Source organism: Pteropus medius, unplaced genomic scaffold, assembly GCF_902729225.1.
Source record: "Pteropus medius unplaced genomic scaffold, Ma_sr-lr_union100, whole genome shotgun sequence".
NCBI classification, from domain to species: domain Eukaryota; kingdom Metazoa; phylum Chordata; class Mammalia; order Chiroptera; family Pteropodidae; genus Pteropus; species Pteropus medius.
In genome coordinates, this window is record NW_024354500.1 from 32379111 (window position 1) to 32400227 (window position 21117).

General features: G+C 36.0%; 1 protein-coding gene across 1 annotated transcript in view; it reads left to right on the forward strand.

Annotated features, from left to right (window-relative positions):
- Nucleotides 1-21117, forward strand: part of PKHD1 (PKHD1 ciliary IPT domain containing fibrocystin/polyductin) — a 411516-nt gene that overhangs the window by 322384 nt on the left and 68015 nt on the right. The window contains exon 61 of the mRNA XM_039853082.1: nucleotides 6233-6379. Within this exon, the coding sequence (XP_039709016.1) occupies nucleotides 6233-6379 (147 nt within the window). The remainder of the gene's footprint in view (nucleotides 1-6232; nucleotides 6380-21117) is intronic.

Sequence of the window (21117 nt, forward strand, 5' to 3'; positions counted from 1 at the left end):
TTTAAAAAGAAAAAAATAAATGAGAGTAACCCTTCACTGTTCAGAATAAACCTATTCTTGGGCTTATTTCTTGTTGCAAGAGTTTACTGAGGGCCTGTGTGCCTTCAAGGGGATGCCCTCTCCCCTTCAGAAAGAAGTGAAATCTTGCTTCTCGGACAGCTTTGTAAATTACTGGTGATGTCATCATTTGTGTTACTTTTTGTTTAGGATGGTTAATTATGTTAGCATGTAGTAGTGATATCTTTCCCCAGTCTGATTATAACCTCTTGGTGGGCAGGAAAGATTAATTATGCTAATTTGTTTAGTTTAAGCAATATGAACTGATTCTTTATTACAGTGTAATAATAGCTACTACTATTACAGTACCTTCCATTAACTGGGTACATCTTACATGCCAGACATTGTGTTAGGTGCTGTATATATAGTATCTTTAACTTAGAAAGCAAACCTCATTTTCATCATTCTGAACATGACAAAACTGTGACTCACTGAGTTTAGGGACTTTGTTTAAATGACAAATCAAGTGGTAGAGCTGGGTTTTCTGTTAAAGTCTGCCTAAATTCAGTGTCCATGCTTCCTTCTTAGTGCCCATGACCTTTTCTATATAAAAACTTTCTGAGAGATTATATATAAGATTTATCTTTAACTCTCAAGTAAATAATTATTTAGTAAGATAATCCAAGTACCCAACTATAATATCACTCAATATAAGATAAGCACTTGCAAATACATAAATAGTACTCTGAGTAAACTGGATAAGCGGGATTTTGACAGGAGAAAAGAACTTTCCTTTTTGAGACATGAAGAAAGAACGCATATGTCACAAGGTATGGGATATTTTCATTGGGCTGTAGTATGGGAAATATGTTGAGAAGAAAAGGAGAGTAGAACAATATTTTTGGAGAGCTTTGAATGACAGACTACAGTACTTCTATTTACTTCAGTAGCCACTGATGGGCCTTAGGAGATTCAGAATAGAGGAGGAGCCTATAAGAAGCTATATTTTAGAAAGATTGTTCAGACAGCAGAAAGCAGAATGAAGAATGGGTTAGAGCATATGCCAGATGGAAAGACTTGTTAGAACACTGTTTAAGTTGTTTAGATTTCGAGGAAATAAATTAAGGATCTGGGGAGAGATGGATGGCAATCAAAATGGAGAGGATGATACAGATCAAAGAAATACAAAAGAGAGAAAATAGAAAGTGTTTGCCTACTCCTGTGTGCTGGGAACTGATGAGAAGAAGTCAACAATAACTCCAGTGTAGATAGGATATCTTGGGGAATGGAGATTTAAGTAGCAGACAGGGATGTAATAGAGAAGAAGACGATTGCCTAAGTGTTGACTTTAGTGAGTTTGGGGTGATTGCTACTTGGGAGAGGAGCTATTCAAATATTCAGCTGGAATCTCTGGGATTAGATATTGAGAGATAAATTGCAGCTAGAGATAAAATTGGAGAATTTCCAGAATAGGTAATAGGAGAAACGATAGGGTAAATATGATTGCTAAAGAAGGGAGAAAGAAAGTAAACTGAAGCCAGAACTCTGGGGAGTGCATGGCATTGAGGAGAGTCTTTGTTTGAAAGAGTGCAAGTGGATAAGCAATGCATAATGTTTTACTGTTTGTCACAGAGACGAGGGGCACAAAGGTAGGACTACATACTGTGGGACCAAAAGCTCTCACTGTATGTTTACTTGCTGGGTTCTGAGGTGTTTTAATCTATTGCAAACAAGGGGTGGGGTGTCATCCCATGAGAGGAGAAGCTGGGCCAGTCTCATGTCTTGATAGAGGAAATAAGTACAGATATCATGTGATTTAAAGGATTGGTTCACTGATGGCCTCGCTGACCCCCAAATACTTCCCTACCCATGATGCCTTCTCTTTTCTAGTCTGAAATTGCTATCTTTGCTTCTAGAGATTTTCCTTCAGAAAGTCAATGATAAGATGTGTACATTCATTTGATTATGCTTTCACTTATCCACTACTTATTTATTGGGCATTTTCTGTGTGCCAGGTATTGTGATAAAAGCTGGATATACAAAATGACATGATTCCTGCCCTGCCCTCATGTCTTATTAGGGAAAGTGAACAATAAGAGTTAAGCATATACATAAAAATAGACAAATCAATATATAATTACGAATATTACCAAAATTGAGTAGGAGTTGGCCAGGTGATGTATAGAGGGGAAAACAGTTTATGTGGAAACCCCAAGACAAGAGAAGCAAAGCATTGGAGCAAAGAAGACTAGAGGGACTGAAAATGGTGGACATGCAATCATGTAGCCAGTGATGAGTTTGAACGAGTGGATGGGAGCCAGATCCTGAGGGGCCTTGTGAGATGTTTTAAGAAAATGAAATTTTATTTCACTTGCAATGGAGACTGATGTAATTTACTTTGCATTTTTAAAATTCTGGAAAAATAAATGGAGGTTTTCAAGAATGGATAAGAGATGAATTAGCAGTTCTACTTTAATGATCCAAGTGAAAAAAGACATTGACATGGATTCCTCTTGTAGCAGTGGAAATCTGCTAATTTCCTGATAATTTGTAAAATATTTAAAGAAGATATAAAAATATGATTGATAACAGTATTCATTAGGACTGTTCTTTTATTCTACCAATACCCTCTATGCCCTGATTCCATGTGCATACATCTGAAAATTTTTTTAATATTTGGAATGTCAAATACATGTAATTCATTGAGATTCACTAAAGTTAAAGCATTCTTAAAATATACATAGTAAGATTCCTTTTAAGTTTCTTTTTCACTCACAAAAGGTTTATGGAGATGTGGCATGTGTTAAGAACGGTATTAGGCAATGTGGTTAAAAACATGAATAAAGAATGATCTTGCCCTTGAAAAGCCACCAGACCTTGCTTTGTTTCTGAATTTTTCCAAGAACAAAACTAAGTTTTTGCCTCAAGAGAGCAGTGCCATTTATCGTATAGTATAATGGATCCAATTAAAAGATTGGAAAATTAGTTCTATTATTATATAAAGAGATATCGACAGCAGCAAAAAACTACTTAACCAAGTTTTATTTAACCAAAGGTTTCTATACTGGAATACCCTGCTGAGGTATTTTGATCTTTGGAGATGAGATGCTCATGGTAGGTACTTGTAGGGAGGGTCAAAGCAAATAAAGGTCTTTTGGCCTGAACTTTGCCTACAGCACTGGCTTTATTTCTGAACAGGCCCAGTCCCCTTGAACCTAGGCTACTTTCTTCTCTAATGCTGCTGTGCTTTCGTGCCTGTGCACCTTCCACTCTCTTCTCAGAATTTGCTTCCCAGCCCTGCCTATTGGGTGATTGTTTACTCAAAATATTAATCAGGACACAGAAGTGAATCACTACGCCAAGAGCCTTAAGCAACACATAAATATTTGGCTTGTGCCTCTGGGGAGGATATTGCAATCCCTAACAGAATTGGAAAAAGACTTAGAAGAACCTGGGACTTGAGAACTACCAGGAATTGGGACTTAGGATTCAATGCTGTCAGCCCTCTCCCTTTGTTCTTTCTGCTTGTCTCTGCTCCTCGTGACTCTTAGCCTCATTCCCTCCTGCTGCCAAAAAACCTTTTCTATCTCGAGGGGACTATTGCTTCACTAATACCACTTTAGTAATCCCAGATGAAAAAGGAATTTTTTTCCCTCCCAATGTCTACATATCAGGCCTAGGTAAATCCTGATAATTTCTATTTGACCTTTATGCCTCTTTCAGGACCAATCACTGGCTCCAAAGAAATGGGGGACTATGATTGGTCAGTGCATGGTTATGGATTCACTCTTGTGGCCAGAGGTCAGGATCCATAACTTGGAGAAGCGAGAGGGTGAAGACATGATGGACAGCCAAACAGGAGTTATATACTATACTCATCTTTTGAGACCCATCTGAAGAGGTACTTTGTGAAGCTTTTCCTAACCTTGTATTGAAAATGGGCATCCCTCCTTTGTACCTCTGCATGGCAATAAACCTGAACCATTGTATTATATTTGCATATTTACATGGTTTACGCTGAAAGCTTGCTGAAGTTGATGATGCTTTGGGAATATTTTCAGGTAATCGATTCATTTCCCCTTAGTTCATCCACCTAGATTCAGGAGTATATTAGCTACTGGTATGAAGGGCATGGTCAAGCTAAATGAAAAGAAAGACATTTCAATTCCAAACTCCATTTTATTAACCTGTTTAGTCAAAGCCAGCCTTATTCAAAGAACATTCTAGTTTTTAGCCTTCTGTTGGCCTTGTTATATAAAAAATATTTCAAACACTGGAGTAAAATTCCACAATTTAAGACCAAGGGGCCTATGAAAATAACCCGTATTCCAGCAAATAGGCCTTTAGTAACTTTTCTTCTTTTATTATTAAAATTCAATTTTGAAGAATTTTATTATTCAGTGCTATATAGAATAGCATAATGAGCACCCATGTACCCACCATCCATTTTTAGAAGAAAAACATTACAAATTTACAAAGATGTTGAAGCCCCAATTGAATTCCCTTCCCTGCCCCCTTCCAGAGATAACTATCTTGAATTTGGTGATTCTCACTCCTATGCATTTCTTCATACATTTTTTTTCTTTGTTAATTTTATTTACAAAAAAAAAAAAATGAATTAACACATTTTTACCCTGTATAGGAATATACCTGCATCAACGACATTTACCACTCTGATCTATGTTTAAATATCTCTCCATATCAGGTGATACATTTCTCCTCATGTCCTTCCAAGGGGTTGGCATCAATTCTGTTAGTATTATTGAGTAAATGACAAAAAGATGCAAAGAGGCAAAGTGGGAAGGTGCTCAAAGAAAACCAAACCCAGTTCCCAGTTCTGTTGAGGGAATTGGAATACACTTCTAGTGTATCTTTCATATTCCTCATCAGCCCATGTGTTTCTCAACATCCTGTGAGTTAAATAGCCTGTAATTTAAATTCTAGGCATACTAGGTATCTGAGAAAACATACACGAGTGATATTTCAAAATTGTGGAGGTCTTTAAAAGTGATTCAGTTCAAAATTTCTGCTTTCTTTATATATTAGTAAGCACTGGTTTTTACAATTTTTTCTTCCTTTCAGGAAAAGGTATAATGAAGTAGAAGGAGCTTGGGTATACTTGCTCTCCCAGTTACTGTCTCTGTGATCTTGGGCAGAGATCTTGGTCCCTTAGCCTATTTCTTAGTATTGAAAGTATCTATCTATAAAATGGATACTTTTTACAGATAGACAATACTTGTTCTACTTGTTTGTCAGAGTTGCCAGTTGTAGACATCTGCAGTACTCAGAGAACATCAGTGCTGGATTATGTGTTCTTCATCAAGGCAGTCCTCTCTTTCCTATGTTGCTATTCTCCCTCCCAACTTCAGACTTTTAGAAAAAAAAATTGAGATAATTCATGTGGCTCATAAACTATAAAACAATGTACATATAAAGAATAATAATAACTTTGGTAGATGCTGCTCTGTGTCCCATCATGGGGGCAAAAATGATGGAGATACTTATTCTGCCTGAGTAAATATTTTTTAGTCTTGAGGCTCATAACAATGCTAATTAATTATTTCCATTTTAAGATTTTAGCATTGTAAAAAACAAAAATAATGTTGTATTCATTTGCTTTGACACATCCTTAGTCCAGAACCCAGATGTCAAAATCTATTTACTTACTAATTATGTAAAAAACTGGTAAATGTGAATTTTCTCTTGTACTGTAGCTTCAGGAGAGGCCCTAAGGCCTGAAACTCAAATAATAGATGACAAAATCTGTGCCTTTTAAAGTGAAGTTTCAGAGTTCCAGCTCTGTTCATGGAACTTTCTGCAATGATGCTAATTTTCTATGTCTGTGCTATCTAATATGGTAGCCACTACCACCTGTGGGTATTCAGCATTTGAAATGTGACTGGTGATATTTAGGAACTGAATTTTATTTTATTTTATTATGATTAATTAAAATTTAAGCTTACATAGCCATATGTGATGAGTGGCTACTATATTGGACAGTGAACACTAAGACAATCTGTGGCTTAAGCCTAGTACAGCCTCTGCTTATCTAGCTGTTTATGTACATCTAGGGTATATGAGAAGATGAGAATTAATTGAAAAGTAGAATAGGACTGTTCTGAGGATCACATTGTCTATCATTTTCAGTGTGCTATGAATTATCCATCTCTTCTCACAGCGGGCAGAGTATAATGCTTATCCTTATGTCTCTCTCCAAATGCACTGGTTTTTAAAGCAGCACTAGAAGTATACAGACAGAGACTATCGTCTGACACAGTGAAGAAGAGTCTACTGGTGAGAGACTGGTTGAAGCAACTTGTGCTGAAGAGAGGGCTCCACTTTCAGTTTGCTGAGCAAAGATGCCTGGCCATCAATAGAGCAGGTATGGGCCTGTTAGGGAAACGTATAGTGCCTCATTTTAACAGAGACCCACCTAGGAGCTGTGAGATGACCTCAAGTGAAAGGTAGAACCTGGGCAGCAGGGGCTACCAGATATGTCTTGAACAGCCAGCAGGAACAGGCATTGCCCATCTCAAGATTCTTAGTTTGTCTCTATGGAACCCACCAGAGAACCTAACCCAAAAAAGAGTCAGTTTTAGACATCTGCAATACTCAGAGGACATTAGTGATGAATTATAAATGTTTGTCATCAAGGCAAGTCCTCTTCGTCCTATGTTACTATTCCCTCTCTCAACTTCAGGCCCCAAGCTCAACTCTGGAGAACCAGAGGCTTCATAGTGAGGGGAGGAAGAGAAATCCAGGTGGGGAAATGGTGCAAAGACAACCACACTTTTTCCCATCACAGATTTCTCAGCCTGAGGCAGACCCAAGCTGAGGGAAGAAAGTTTTCAAAAGGATTTCAGACTGCATTGGATCAAACTGAAAATTTTAATATGTGAAAGTATGTCATCTATCTAGGGTTTCATCAGGATCTGAGAAAAATTATTTGACAGCATGAGTTCAAATGAGAATTGGTTGGAAAGACTAAATTTCCTCTCTTGCACCTGCTGAGTCCAGCTCATTCAGTAAACTGATTACAATAATAAGGATAATTGTACATTATTAATGACACATTAATAACGATGGTGATGAATAGCTAACATTTATCAAGTGTTTACAACCTGCTAGGCCCTCCTCTAAACGTTTTTTTGTTTTAACCCCTCAGCTGGAGGCACATATGGAACAAATTTCTCTCTATCTGAAGTAGTTCATATAGGTGGGTTGTAAGATTATCTGAGTTGCACTGAAAGATAAAAAATCACACCTACTGGAAAATCATTATCTTCTAATATTTGTTAAACACACATAAGGATTTTACATGCATTACTTCTATTACTACTTTAACAGTACTATGAAATAATTACTCAATTCATCCATTCTATAGATGAGTAAATTGAGCTTCAGAGGAGTGAAGTCAGTTCACCTAAAGGCAGTTGTAGTCTGGGAATCTAGGGCTACAGGCTCCAATTGCATTGGATTGGACTGGAATGTATGGCTCTCTACCAGTAATCTGCATCAGAGGAGAGGACTAAAGCTCACCTGTTTTCACTTTTTGAAAACAAGCACATTAGTTATAAGGAAGAAGAAAGTGTCTTGCTCAAACAAAATAAAAATTTGGTAAATTTCAACATTGCAAAACACGTTGAGTACTAATTAATAATAAAATAAGTTTTTTCTCTTGACCCAAACTCTTAACTTTAGCGTGGACAAAAGAGAATACAAAAATGGCTCAAATTGACAGTCAACATATATTACTACAAATATAGGAAAAATAAAAGCAAGGGACGACTCTCCATTTATGAACCCTGGAGCACTCCTCGTCTTCTCAAATCTTCTTCCTCTCCACTTTATTTCATTGTTGTTCTTAAAATGAATTCCAAAACCCAAGAGAGGGATAAGGCTCTTACCAATAAGAAAAGGAAGAAGCTATGCTGTTACGGTTCAGTGTATTCTGAACTCTTGAAATTTGGAGCCTATTTATACTTCAAGACAAACAGAGATCATGTTAACAATAGCAGATGTTGCAAGGGAAGCATAGAGTTTATTATAGGCAGATCTATGTGGGGTCAGAAGCAATAGGCTCTTCCTGTGGAGGAAGTCGGATGGGCAGCTGCAACTTGGCTAGAAATGACTCCTTATTGCATTACAGACCAGTCTGAGAGCACAGTGTGGTGCCCATCTCTGTTGGTTGGATCCACGTGCAACTTTGCTACTCCTTGCACAATTTTCTAGTTGTTCTCAGGCGTTACTTTCAAAACTGAGTAGGTGGCTTAAATACAAGGAAAACATCTAACCATTATGAAGGGGCTAGGAGAAGCCTCATATTTGCAAATATGATTGGAAGCATTTATCTTTTCTTTTTCCCCCCACATCTTCTAAATATTATCATTTAATAAAATACACATTTCTTTCATTTATTTTGAACTTCCTCCAAAGCCAGCAAATACCAGAACCTCAAATGTTATGATAGGATAGGTTCTTTATTGGTTTGTTTTCTTTTCATTCTTTCTGTTTTTACTGTGTGATTCTTTTTCATTATGAATCCTTATGTTTCCAACTCAAGGAGCCTGACTAATCAGAAGGGCTTCCAGCAGAGGTAGACAAATATTCTCAATGCTGTCCTGAGACCCTACAGATGCAGATAGCTCTGCTATTCACAGGAAATGAAGAAGTCAGGTCCATCAGAGACAGGGGATTTCCTCTTCAGATAAAGTATGTTAGATGTTGCATATTAGTGATATAAAGCTTGGGAGTAGAGACAAGATGGTTTCAGATGATGGGTGAAATGGCCGCCTCTTATCCCTAATGCCTCTGAAAGCAGAGCCTGAGACAAAGGCTTGCATATAGGTTATTTATTTGAGAGGTGAACTCAGGGTAGGGGACAGCAGTAGTGCAACAAAGAAGGGAAAGCAATTCAAAATGCCTACTGGAGATGCTTGATCCTGCGAGGCCTTCTGAGGACCCTTATGAAATGTATCTCAACATTGCCCATGGGCAAAAAGAGGAAACAAGAGCTCGTGTCTCCAGTTAGTCAAAAGTAGCACTCACTCCAACATTTCCTGGTTGCACATGTATGAATGCAAGGCGGTTCATCTCATACAGCAGCACTGGAGATGCTTGGAGGCAGAAGGCAAGGGGCTGTCAGAGTCTTCCTGCATGGAACAGGGAGACATATCAGTGGCTGGAGTGAGAGATGGGACCATGAGGATTTGAAGTGGCACACAGAAATATCCAACACAGCCTACTTAAGAAATGGTTATTATAGGGTGGTGGTTCATAATCAGCTCAGAAAGAGATGCCTTGAGGCCCCATCTGTATTATTTACCAACTATGTTTCCTGAGTAAGTTATTTGCTCCTAGCTCCAATTTTCTCATTTTTTAATTAATGGCACTTATCTCATCTGATTGTTGTGATGAGTAAATGAATCAATCATATAAGCTTAATGCCTAGTACATTGTACACATTCAATAATATCATTGTTATTATTAGTGTCGATATTAGAAATATGTTTGATTTGTTTGGACTGTAGCTCAGACCAGTGGTGGCAAAACACTATTTAGGAAAGAAGTGAACAAGAAATTTTAAAAAGACGCAATCTTTATACCTGTCATTAGATAGGTAAGATTCATGTACACACAAAGTACAATATACACTTCTGTTCTTTAAGAGAAATCTCAGGTATGATGATTTTGAAGTCATTAAAAAATAAGTATGGCACAAATATTTTATTATTAAGTACGTCGAATTTTATTTCGACTTATGGAACACCTTAAACAGGCCTGTCATGGATTCTAAAGGAGCCCCGTATGCTGCAGGAACATTCGCTCCCCTTGTCCTCCATATCCATACCCATAAAATAAGGGTGTTGAACTAGATGATCCTTGAAGTTAATTTCAAATCTAAATTTTGGATCATCAAATAATTATTAATGAATATTGGTTAGCTAGAACATCTGATTTCCTAGTCATGCCAAAAGAAGAGTGACTCACTTGTATGTAATGTGCACACACACACACACACACACACACACACACATACAGGCTTGTTATAAATGTATTCATTAAATATAACTAATACTGGTTGTTCCCAATTCAAGATGGATTGATTTCCAAAAGTTGATTATTTACAATATGAGATGTGTTTTCACACAATGACTGCATTAAAAATAATAGGCAAATTTCCAGGTCAAGGAACAAAAGTTTATTTTAATCATGATGTTCCATACTGCGATATTTTACTAATATTTTTCTGGATTCTGAACACTAAGTGTTAAAATAATCCTTTTCACCATAGGAAGGGTTCTGCCTTTTCATGCTAAGGCCACTGTAATTTGTGTGTTAGGAAGTCTTTTTCCTCCCAGGGAGTAGGGCCTATGAACTTTTTCTAAGTATCCTAACTTCTTCTAAAGTGGGATACTTTTCAGAGGGAAAACAGGGAACTACTAATAATTTTGCCTGAATGACAGGTATAACTCAGCCTTGTCCTGGGAACAACAGGATTGTCTGAGTCATACATCCCCAAAAGTGCTTTCATGGCCCATTTATGAACACAGCAATATGGAAAATGTCATTTATTTTCCTTTTCACTGTGGTCAATTCAACAAATGTTTACCGATAATCTACCAGATACTGCATATGGGGATATAGTGTGGTAAAATGGACATGATACTTGACTGCAGGGCTTAGAGTCTAGTGTAAAATGGAGACATTAAATAACTAATTGTAATAAAGCATGAGTGTGATAACTGAGGAAGTCCAGGGCATCAGAGAACCACACAGCAGGGGGCTCTTAGCAGATGCTCTAAGGTAGGGGCTAGAAAAGTTTTCTGTAAAGGGTCAGATAGTAAATATTCTAAACTTTCACTATTTGGGGCTTTAAGTGCCATATATGGTCTCTGTTTCTCTTCCTCCTCCTTGTCTTCCTTCTCTTTTTCTTCTTTTAAAATACTCTAAAGTTTCTTAAACCTTTCTTAGCTTGAGGGCTATACACAAACAGGCATGGGCAGTTTGGCCCATGGACACTAGTATGTCAACCCTTTATCTAGGAGAATAGGAAAAGCTGTTTGGAGTGAGTGACACTGGGATTTGAAAGATGAGTGAGTACGCCAGGTAAAGAGTTGTCAGAAAAATGACATTAGATGGAGGGATAATATGTACAAAAGCACAGAGATCAGAGACTATATTATTTCTTTAAAGCATCAAAAGAAATCCAGTCTGGCCAAGGGTGGCCCAAGATGACACTGGGATGTGAAATGTGAAAGATCTGTTCTTAAAATGTCTTGTAATCCATGTTAAAGACTTGATCTTAAGTGTCGAGACACATTCAGAAAATATTTTAAATGAGGGAGTACCATGATCAGATCTAAATGTTTAAAAGATTATTCTGACTGTCCTGTGGAAAATAGATTGGATGGGGGTAAGAGAGGTGGCAGGGAGACTAGTATGGCAGCAAAAATCCAAAGGGCAGTTAATGAGGCAGCATAGACCAAGATGATTACTTGAGAAATACATGCATTCAGTGAGATTTCTGGGGTTCAATTTGGCTCAACTTGTTGATTGATTGGGTGTGGGAAATGAAGAAGGAAAAGGAGGCAAGGATGACTTCCAGTTTCTTCCTTAAATAAGCAAGCAGTTGGTGGTGCCATTGACTGAGGAAGAACCCTGGAGGAGGAGCAGGTTTGGAGAAGAAGAATTCGGCTTTAGACATTATAAATATGAGGTATATGCTAGATATCCCAGTGGTGATGCCCAACAGGAAGTTAGATGTACAGCTCTGTAACTCACATGAGAGGTCAAAGATTGAAGATCATCACCTATATGGGAACCAAGGCCAAGGCAAGCATGAAATTATGTGTACAGAATGAGAAGAGCCTCCCAATGTTGAAGATACGTATGGCTAGACAAGGAGGAACTTACAAAGCACATGCGAAGGAATAGATAGACATGTAAGAAAACTGGGAAATTGTAGAATAACTAAATTCAAGGAATGAAAGCATTTCAAGATAGGCAGGATGATACCAGTATCAAATACTGTAAGTAGAAAAAAATAAAATAAAGCTCGAGAAGAAATTTTTGGATCTAGTAACACAGACTTAATTGGTGATCTTGACACAAGCAGTTTCAGAGAAGTGGTGGGACTGGGAGTCAGACAGCACTGGGTTGCAGAGTGAGAGTACATAGAGATAGTTAAAGTAAAGCCTTTTATCAAGAAGTCTAACAAGTATGAAAGATTGAAGGAAAAAGGAAAACAGGGTGGTAGCTAGAGCTGAATGTGGGAACGGGGAAGGGATTTCATAAGATAGGAGAGGTCTTGAACGTGTTTTAATGCTCATGAGATGTCAATAAATGTAAAATAAATGTATAAAAGCAAGGCTACTTGAAAAACCAGGATGATATAGGATTCAGAGCATAGGCGGAACAGTGCAAGGTTTCCAGTGAGGCCAACCAGGGCTGCTACCCAACCTGTGCTCTGCTCACCAAGACATGCTTGCTGTCATGGGTCTGTTTCCTACTGGAGTTCCTTGTTCTCATTTGCAGGTATCTTTTGGGTCAGAGATGGCCTTATACAGGAATAAGAGCCTCTCAAAAGAGCTAAAAGAAAGCAGAAATAATGAATGAATGGCCTAGTCGAGTTCTTTTCAGATACCATTTTCAGTTCATCATTCTTCCTCAGAATGACTCTTAATACTTTTAGTTGAAAGACATCCTCCCTCTTTAATGTCAAAAAACTTACCAGACTGTCACAGTAATAATTTCTTGATTACCTATTAATATTGGAAAAATAAATGTTGATATAATGCTACTATATATTCAGCAAGTCTTTTAAATGAACATATTTTAGTGATCATCATGCAGCTATGCAATTTTTTTTAAAAGTAAGAATCTATGTGCCAAATATTGTTTTTCCAGTCTACATAATGCTTGGTTAGCATATAAATCCTCAGCTCCTTTGCAATAATTTTGAGGGTTCAACTTATAGCAACTCATTCACAGCTCAGACTCACAAGCCAGAGTCCTGGGCTCAACTCTTTCTTTCAGGAAAGGCCATATCACATATAAAAGCTGCTAATACTACCTTGACTTTCAAGAAAATAAGATAAAATTTATTTTTATTCCAATGAAGAATCAAATTCACATTTTTAAGGTATTTCATGATAAGAATTTGGCATGGGATAGGATTATAAGGAAAAATCATGAGTGGATAGGCGATGAAATGGGACAGAGTTTGGGAACTGAAGAGTGTCAGTGACTGAATAGATAGAAATTGCTTTCTGGTGTTTAATGACCCACTTTCCAGCTATTCTACTTGTTCCTCCTCCTACATCTGCTCTTCCTCATCCCCTTTCTTCTCTCTCTTTTGCTAGTTATGCTACACATTTTCTACCAGGATAAACCATTCCTGGAGTGAAGTGAGAAATAGAGATGGAGTACAAAGTTGTCCTTGATAAGGATGGGAAATGACATTCAACTGGAAATTCCTTTTTAGGACTGAGATATCTCTTACATAGAATAAAATCTCAATTCGTTAACATAATTGTCAATGTGCTTTGTAATCTAACCTCTATCACAAGACTCTGGCCTCCTCTTCAGGTACCACATTGCTTCCCAGTACATCTAAACACTTCATGTTGCTTAAAGCCTCTGTACTTTTGGACAGTATGTTCTTCTGCATCATTCTTGTAGTTATATGAGTGTCCATGTCATATCTACCTATCTAGAAAATAAACTCCATGCTAGAAAGAATTGTGGAGTAAACTCCCTCTCTACAAGCTCTGATTGGCTAAAGTGAATGTCAGGGGAGAAATAAAAAGTGTGTGGCTTCGGTGGTTTATTGCCTGTTATATGTTAACACTAGTTTGAAAAGTAAAATATAATAATATTAAAAGTTTCTCCTTTCTTTTTCTAGATTGGACTTGTATTGAGTAATCTGTTTTTTTTGTTTGTTTGTTCTTATAAATCTTTATTTTTATTCTTAAGACTCCTAGGGAGAAAATTCTCCATTAATTAGAGCTCTCATACACTCAGAATCTTAATTGTCAGGATAAAAAAAATTTATTGCAATAGATGTAGTAAAAACATAAATAAAATGCTTCTTGACTATGTCCTCATTGTCCATTTCAATTCAGGTAAATTACCCAGAATGCCCACCTCTGTAAAGCTACACAATGAAAATGGATCATCAGTACAGTTATTCAGAAGCAACACAGGGATTCTTGATCAATTATATATTCTGAAGGTCCAATGTTCTTATTACTAGTACAGTAAGGGGAGAAATACACATTTTCAGAAAACTTGCAACGATATTTTTACAAGTCTTCCATTTGTGTTTATGTAGCACTTTATACAGATGTTCATGTAGCACTATATACTACGTTAATTGCAGCACACATTACACTGCAGTACTTTGTCCGTTTGTCTTTCTCCCCTTGAATTTTTGTGCTTCAAAGGCAGAGGACCATTTCCCTTCATGTCCTCATCACCGAGCACAAATTCCAGGAGAAGTACAGTGAACAATCAATACCTATTTAATTGAAAGCAATTACAAGCAAAAAATGGATTTCTGAGAATTCTGAGTCCCAGAAAAAATTTGGTCCATTTGAATCCTCTATTCTTTATTGAGGTCTTAGAAGATAAACTATGTAGCTATTACTTCTGATTATTACATTTTTTGAGATATGGTCAATCTGATACGTTTCAAATTTCAGCAATAAAAAATGGTGGAATTTTTCTCTCTCTTTTTTTTCATGTATAAATATATACATAATATCCTCGATTTGCTTCTTTGCCTGCAAAGCCTAAAATACTTATTATTTGATCTCTTACAGGAAAAATTTGCTGACTTCTGACCTGTAAAATGTTTTATATAAGTTTAAGAAACAATTACTTTGTAAAATTTCCATAAGTGACATTTTAACACTAATCTGGACATTGAATTCATGAATTCTGCTTCTCACCTAATCTATGTCTGACCCTTCTTTTGTACCTTATTTGACTTGGTGTAAGATTGATTGCATAATGAGTGCTTGGTAAAAGGGGGCTAATCAATTTATTTCTCTAGCTGCTCAGTTTTAGGAAAATATTTTGCCTTATTCTATTAGAATTTTAATTAACAGCAACCTAAAAATGCAATGTAAACACAAATATTTATAATGAAAACTATTTTAAATGACTGGGCTAGACCATGAGGGCTATGCTCAGCAATAAATGCTAGAATTTTCAGACAGACTTAACTTTCTGCAAAACACTAGAGGTTGATGAAATCTGTGAATGACTAGAGGTGATAACTCAGACAACCTCTGAATTAATACATTAGGCCAAATAGGCTGAGTTTTTATTTAATTTTAATTTAATAATTTCAAATGCAGCATTACCAGTGATATCGACCATAAAAATATTTTAAAAGATCTCAAAATTAGGTAACTACATAGAGCAGGAATTGCATCAGGTAAAATAAAACCCAGAGTAGATGTCTTTGTTAGTTCAGATTAGAATTTTAATGAAACTTATCTTTGTCTCTTTTGCTTACAGGGAAGTACTTACTAATTTCTCTTGTTAAAAGAATGCATTATCAGCTGTCTGGATCCCCTGTGGGTTGTATTGTAAATTCTGCTTAAATATAGTTTGAATAAACCAGTCAAGAATTTAACCTCTATTTGCCAAACTAATTGGCTGGGGGTTTAAAACTATCAGTTAGTTGCGTAGTAAAACTACATGTAATCAATTAGGGTGAACTGATTATGTTCAGACAGCTTCATTTCTGAAGAATCTTGTTAGCAGTTGGAATCTCTGAGTTATTTGCCTAACTCTTAGAAAACAACTCAGCCTTTTGTATAAGTATAAGGTATTCAGTTCCCCACAAATTTCACAGGACTTTCAGGTAATGGGACTGCATTGTATGAAGGAAGTAATATTAAAGGCAAGAAGAGAGAATGGTTCTGTAATATTATCCTTTCCTTCGTGAAATACAAATGAGATATTAATTTCTGATTCTCTCTCTGAATGACCTAGCCAAGGGGCTGGGCTGTTGTGAATCAGGAGTCCAATACAAGGAAAACCCAGTTCTTATGGATTATTGTCTTCCTCTGGGTAGCTGCAGAGATAGCAATCCAGAGACATTAGAGAGTAAGAACCTTGGTGTGATTCTGAATAATGAAATAGAAAATTCGGAATCTGGACTAGAGAGAGCATTCAGAGAAAGAAAAGGGGAAGAAGATGGGACCTGGTGACATTCCTCACCCAGCGAGGAGAATTGAGTTTTAGCTATGGATGATATTCAAATGATATTTCCATTTATCAAAGCAGGTTTGATGTAGTAAGATACCATTCATGATTTTCTTCCTGTTTACATTATAGATCTGCTTTTCCCAAATCTTGGAATTGAGAGGTTTTGTTCAGTTATCATAATTTGTGTTGTATTTTTAGCTTCTAATTTGTACAGATTTCTCAGAAACACTTGGTAATTTGTGATTTGCTATGAAATCAGAATTAAAGCACAGTTAACATTTTCTATTTATTCTTTCTGCAAATGAGTACCTGGCATTGATCAAACTAAGGCCAAGTTCTACTAAAACATCGCCAGCTAATATACCCTATGCATACTTTAGGTTGAATAATTACTTATGCAATTGATTAATACTGTGTATATATATATGTGTATATATACAATAATAATCATATATATATATGTGCCTTATGAAAACAGAAGCCAAATCTGTCCTATTTATGACTATTCCTAGTATCATAGCTCTTACCAAATATTTTTTGAACTAGTGAATGTCGTTCTGGTCCTTGCAGTAGTCCAAAAAGCATGCAGCAAAATTTTGCAGTTACCATAGCCACGAAAAGAATTAAACAAGTAGTTCAGGGTCATTACAGCTTTCTGACAAATCACATAATATAATTTTAGAGGCTCTTATATTATTGAACAAAACATTTTATTACGGTTTCAAGTGTCCAATATCAAAGTACTTTCTACAAAAGACTTTTTTGGAAAATAATGCTACTTCTCAACTGGAGTATTAGCTGCTTTATACTAAGCAAACACTGTCTTGTAATAGTTAATAAAGATATATTTTTTAATAAAGTCATTCTAACATTCTTAGTTTAAAACTATCAGCCAAAAATCTAAGTACTAGTGAGGATATGAAGCAACTAGAACTCTCATACATTGTTGTTAGGAGTGCAAAATTGTACAGACACTTTGGAAGACAGTTTGGCAATTTCTTATAACATTATACATATACTTAACATATGCTCCAACGATCCTACTCCTGGTTATTTACCCTAGAGAAATAAAATTATGTTTACACTAAAACCTGTGGATGAGTGTTTAGAGCAGCTTCATTGCGGTAGTCAAAAATTGGAAACATCCTAATGTCCTTCAGCAGGGGTATAAATAAACAAACTGTGGTATATCCATACAAGTGGAATACTACTCAGAAGAAAAAAGGAACAAACTATTGATACATATTTATGTTGATACATACAGGATGGTTGATTCTCAACGACATGTGAGAGTGACCAGTATGAAAAGGCTATAGACTGTATGATTCCAACTATGAGATGTTCTGGAAAAGAGAAAATTATAAAGACAGTGAAAAGGTCAGTGGTTGGCATTGGTATGGGTATAGTGAGAATATTACTATAAAAGAGTAGCATAGGGAGTTTAAGGGCATGAGAGACTTGTTTTGTATTTTAATTGTAGAAGTAGTTACACAAATCTATATATTATTGAACTCCATAAAACTGTATACTAAAAGAAAAATAAATTACCATATGACAATTTTAAAAACAAAATAACCTCTCAGCATATAAGATTTAGATAATTTTTCAATCAGTTGAGACTCACTCACAGTCAGGTGGTATCTTCTCAGCACATCTCAACTGGAGACCATGGGTTTTGAAAGCCATGATGTGGTTATCTGAGAGCGAAAAGGTGGAAAAGTTAGCTCTAGTATAATTTAAATAAATAAATAAATAAAATAGTATTATCAAAAAAGGAAACTCTCCAATAATTATTCAAAAAGCAGAGTTGTGAGATATTGTTGAACCCATCACATTATAGTCCAGTTATGTAGATTTCCCCCTCTGGGTGCTTATTCTGGCATTAATTAATATAATAGAATTTGAAAGAAAGATTAGAAATGTGTTATGTTAGAAATAGCTTTGCTTTAAGGGACATGCATATTGTTATGCCAGGAAAAGTTGGGCAATTTTCTCATTGCTGAGATTTTTTTTTTTTTTTTTACCCAGTCTGGAGTCCAGTGGAAACCACATATTTATTAAATGATTGATGTTAGTGCTCCTTAGGAACCATGGGAATTACCATCCTAGATCAGGTCATTAGTCTGCTTAGTCTAACATCTTGCTTCTGGCTTAGGTAATTATCTGATGCTTTTGAGGAATGTTTAAAACTTCCTTATAAAGCATTTGACCGTTGTTTCACATAGTATTGATTCTTATTGTTGAGATATAGATGAGAAACCTGGGCTGAAGATGAGCAATGTAGCACAACTAAGTTCTTTTGTATTTTTAAAAACTAATTTTATTTTCATGATATTGGTTAGATTCCAGACAATGAGGAATGTTATGATACACTTGATCTAATTCTCAAGGATTTGATTTTCTATTCTACTATGAGACTTGCAAGAATGACTAGGTAAAAATCCCATCTAATCTAAGTGGTTTTATACTTCTAGAAGTCCTTAATTTTTATAAGAAAAACAAATGAGCCTCTCCATATTTGTGATGACCATTCAGTTCTTTATATGCTATGATCTCAGAGCTATTGTTCCCAAGTAATTGAGAACTGGTAACTCTGTAGACAGTTACTTTTTACCATTTTCTTTCTAATATATTGCTTTGATTCCCTAAGAATAGATGAGTTTAATTGGCCAATAGAACATAATCCATTTCTGTCTTCCTGTCTCTTAGGTAGATGTTAAATGTTTAGGCATTGTTTGGGAGCCAACAGCAACTCATTTAACATTTACAGCTTCTTAACGAAGATTTTTTTTTTAAATGCTAAGTGAGAGACAAACCCTTTTGCAAAAACTCAAATATTGGAATTTAAGCAGCCTACTCAGTAAGAATATTTCTTAATATTGTTGTTTGAAACCAAATCCAGCTGAGGTTTTTCATTCATAGCAAGGCAACTATGCCACTTGAGCAGTAAATAATGTAAGGACAGGATATGTAGAGACTCCTGTGGCAGTGGATTCTCAACTGGGATGGTTTTGCCCCTTCGAGTATCTCAGTCTTTGGTTTGGGACTGATAAAAGCTGCTTCCTGGGCATTTGAACAGTTTTTTGCTTAGTTGTGTGGTGCTCTTGATGCTTTTCATGAATTTTGCTGTGCTGCTCCTGAGAACTAGACTTCCCCCTTTTCTGGGGATCGGTAATGCATCTACAGGCTACAGACTAGCAACTATTCTTGGCCAACTTAGTGCCTGTCCATCACTGCCAAATCCTTAAAGCAGAACTGACTAGACCAGTGTTCAGAGTGCTATGGCTTTGCAGACTAGGGGAGACTCCTTTCTAAAACTCACTGCTTGAAACTTGGTGCTTATAATTCCTTTACAGGAAGACAGACTTTTAAATCCACTAGCAAGTTTAAAAGTTCAAACTTGTAAATGCAAACTGGGAGTGGGAACAAGTTTTCACTAAAATTCAAATAAGGATAGCAGATAGTTTGTTCTGTAGGAATTGAGAACAGTTTTGAAAACCCCAAAGTGGGAACGGTTTTTTTTATGAGAACCAAAAAGTCCAGCAAAAGCAAACTTTTCCTACTTCAAAATTTCACTTTGGGCTTGTGCCAATTTTCTTTTTTTTTTTCTTTCTGTTCTTCATATCCAGATGTACAGCAGATTCAAGACAGTAGGGCAGGGAAGAGAAGAGATTAAGATTTCCATTCTGGAATTCATTGTTACATAATAGAACTTTATACACATTATAGCTTCTACAAAACCCAGAAATTTATATTTAATATACTTTCCAGAGATATTCACATGTACCCATATTGTTATTATTTTAAACCAATGATAGATATTAAATAATGATCAGTTATTGATTTTACAACATATGAAAAAAATGTTCTCAAGTATCAATTTCTGAGACTCAAGTAAATAAAACATTGTTTCAAGCTGAAAAACTATAGAAATCAACTCTAAAATTTGTTCAAATAGGTAAAAATTATTTTTTGATCAGTACCAATCTAGTATTATGAACTTCAGGATTTCATTTTATATTCTTTATTATTTTTTTTGACGAGTTGGTCTTTATGTTTCAGAAATAACAGTATTAAATGCTATGGAGAAAGGTTAGAGGGTTGAGATTGAGGTTGCATTATAATGACAAGTTAAAAGCTTTAATTTATACTTGAGAATAACAAGATATGAAAGGATTTTGTAAAAATCCTTTGTTCATTAGATAATGTTTATTTAACAAGAAATGAGTGTTTTCAATAAGATTAAACTGAGGATTTTATTGAAAAGACTTTAAGAAGTAAGGTCTCTGTTCTTTAAACCCTGCCGTTTTAAAGAAATATTACTAAATGCTTTAAAGTCCACTTTTATTCAGTTCTGTCTACTTGCCATTGGTTATAATAGATTTAGAACCTAAAATCTTATTCTCTTATTTTTTATTTTCTGTTTTAAAATTTTGGCAAGTTTGTTTTCTTTGTGCTTGTTGTTATTTGAAGATCCCAGCAGCATTCCAGTTCTGCTGTGGTTGGTGCTATTGGAAGAAACCGTGATGTCATTGCCAGTGGGGAAGCTGTAGCTAGGCAATCTCTTCAGTCAACAGTGCGGTTGTGCAGCTGCATCGTCTTCTGTGGGTCAGAAGTGATGTGACCGTACCTTCTGGTTTGCCTGGGACAACCCAAGTTTATACTTGCTGTTCCAGCATAACTGTAATATACCCCTCTCAAAAGTGTCTTGGTTTACATAGTAAATTATTAATTAGAAGGCTATATAGAGAGAGTGGTTATGGTATAAAGTGGATTTTTTTTTTTTGATGGTAGTGGGAGTGAGTATGTAGCTTATGAAAAATATCAGTAAAATTAGATTATCTAGGATGAAACAGAATGTGGTAGGATTTGGGGGGAACTGAAAAAGAAAACATC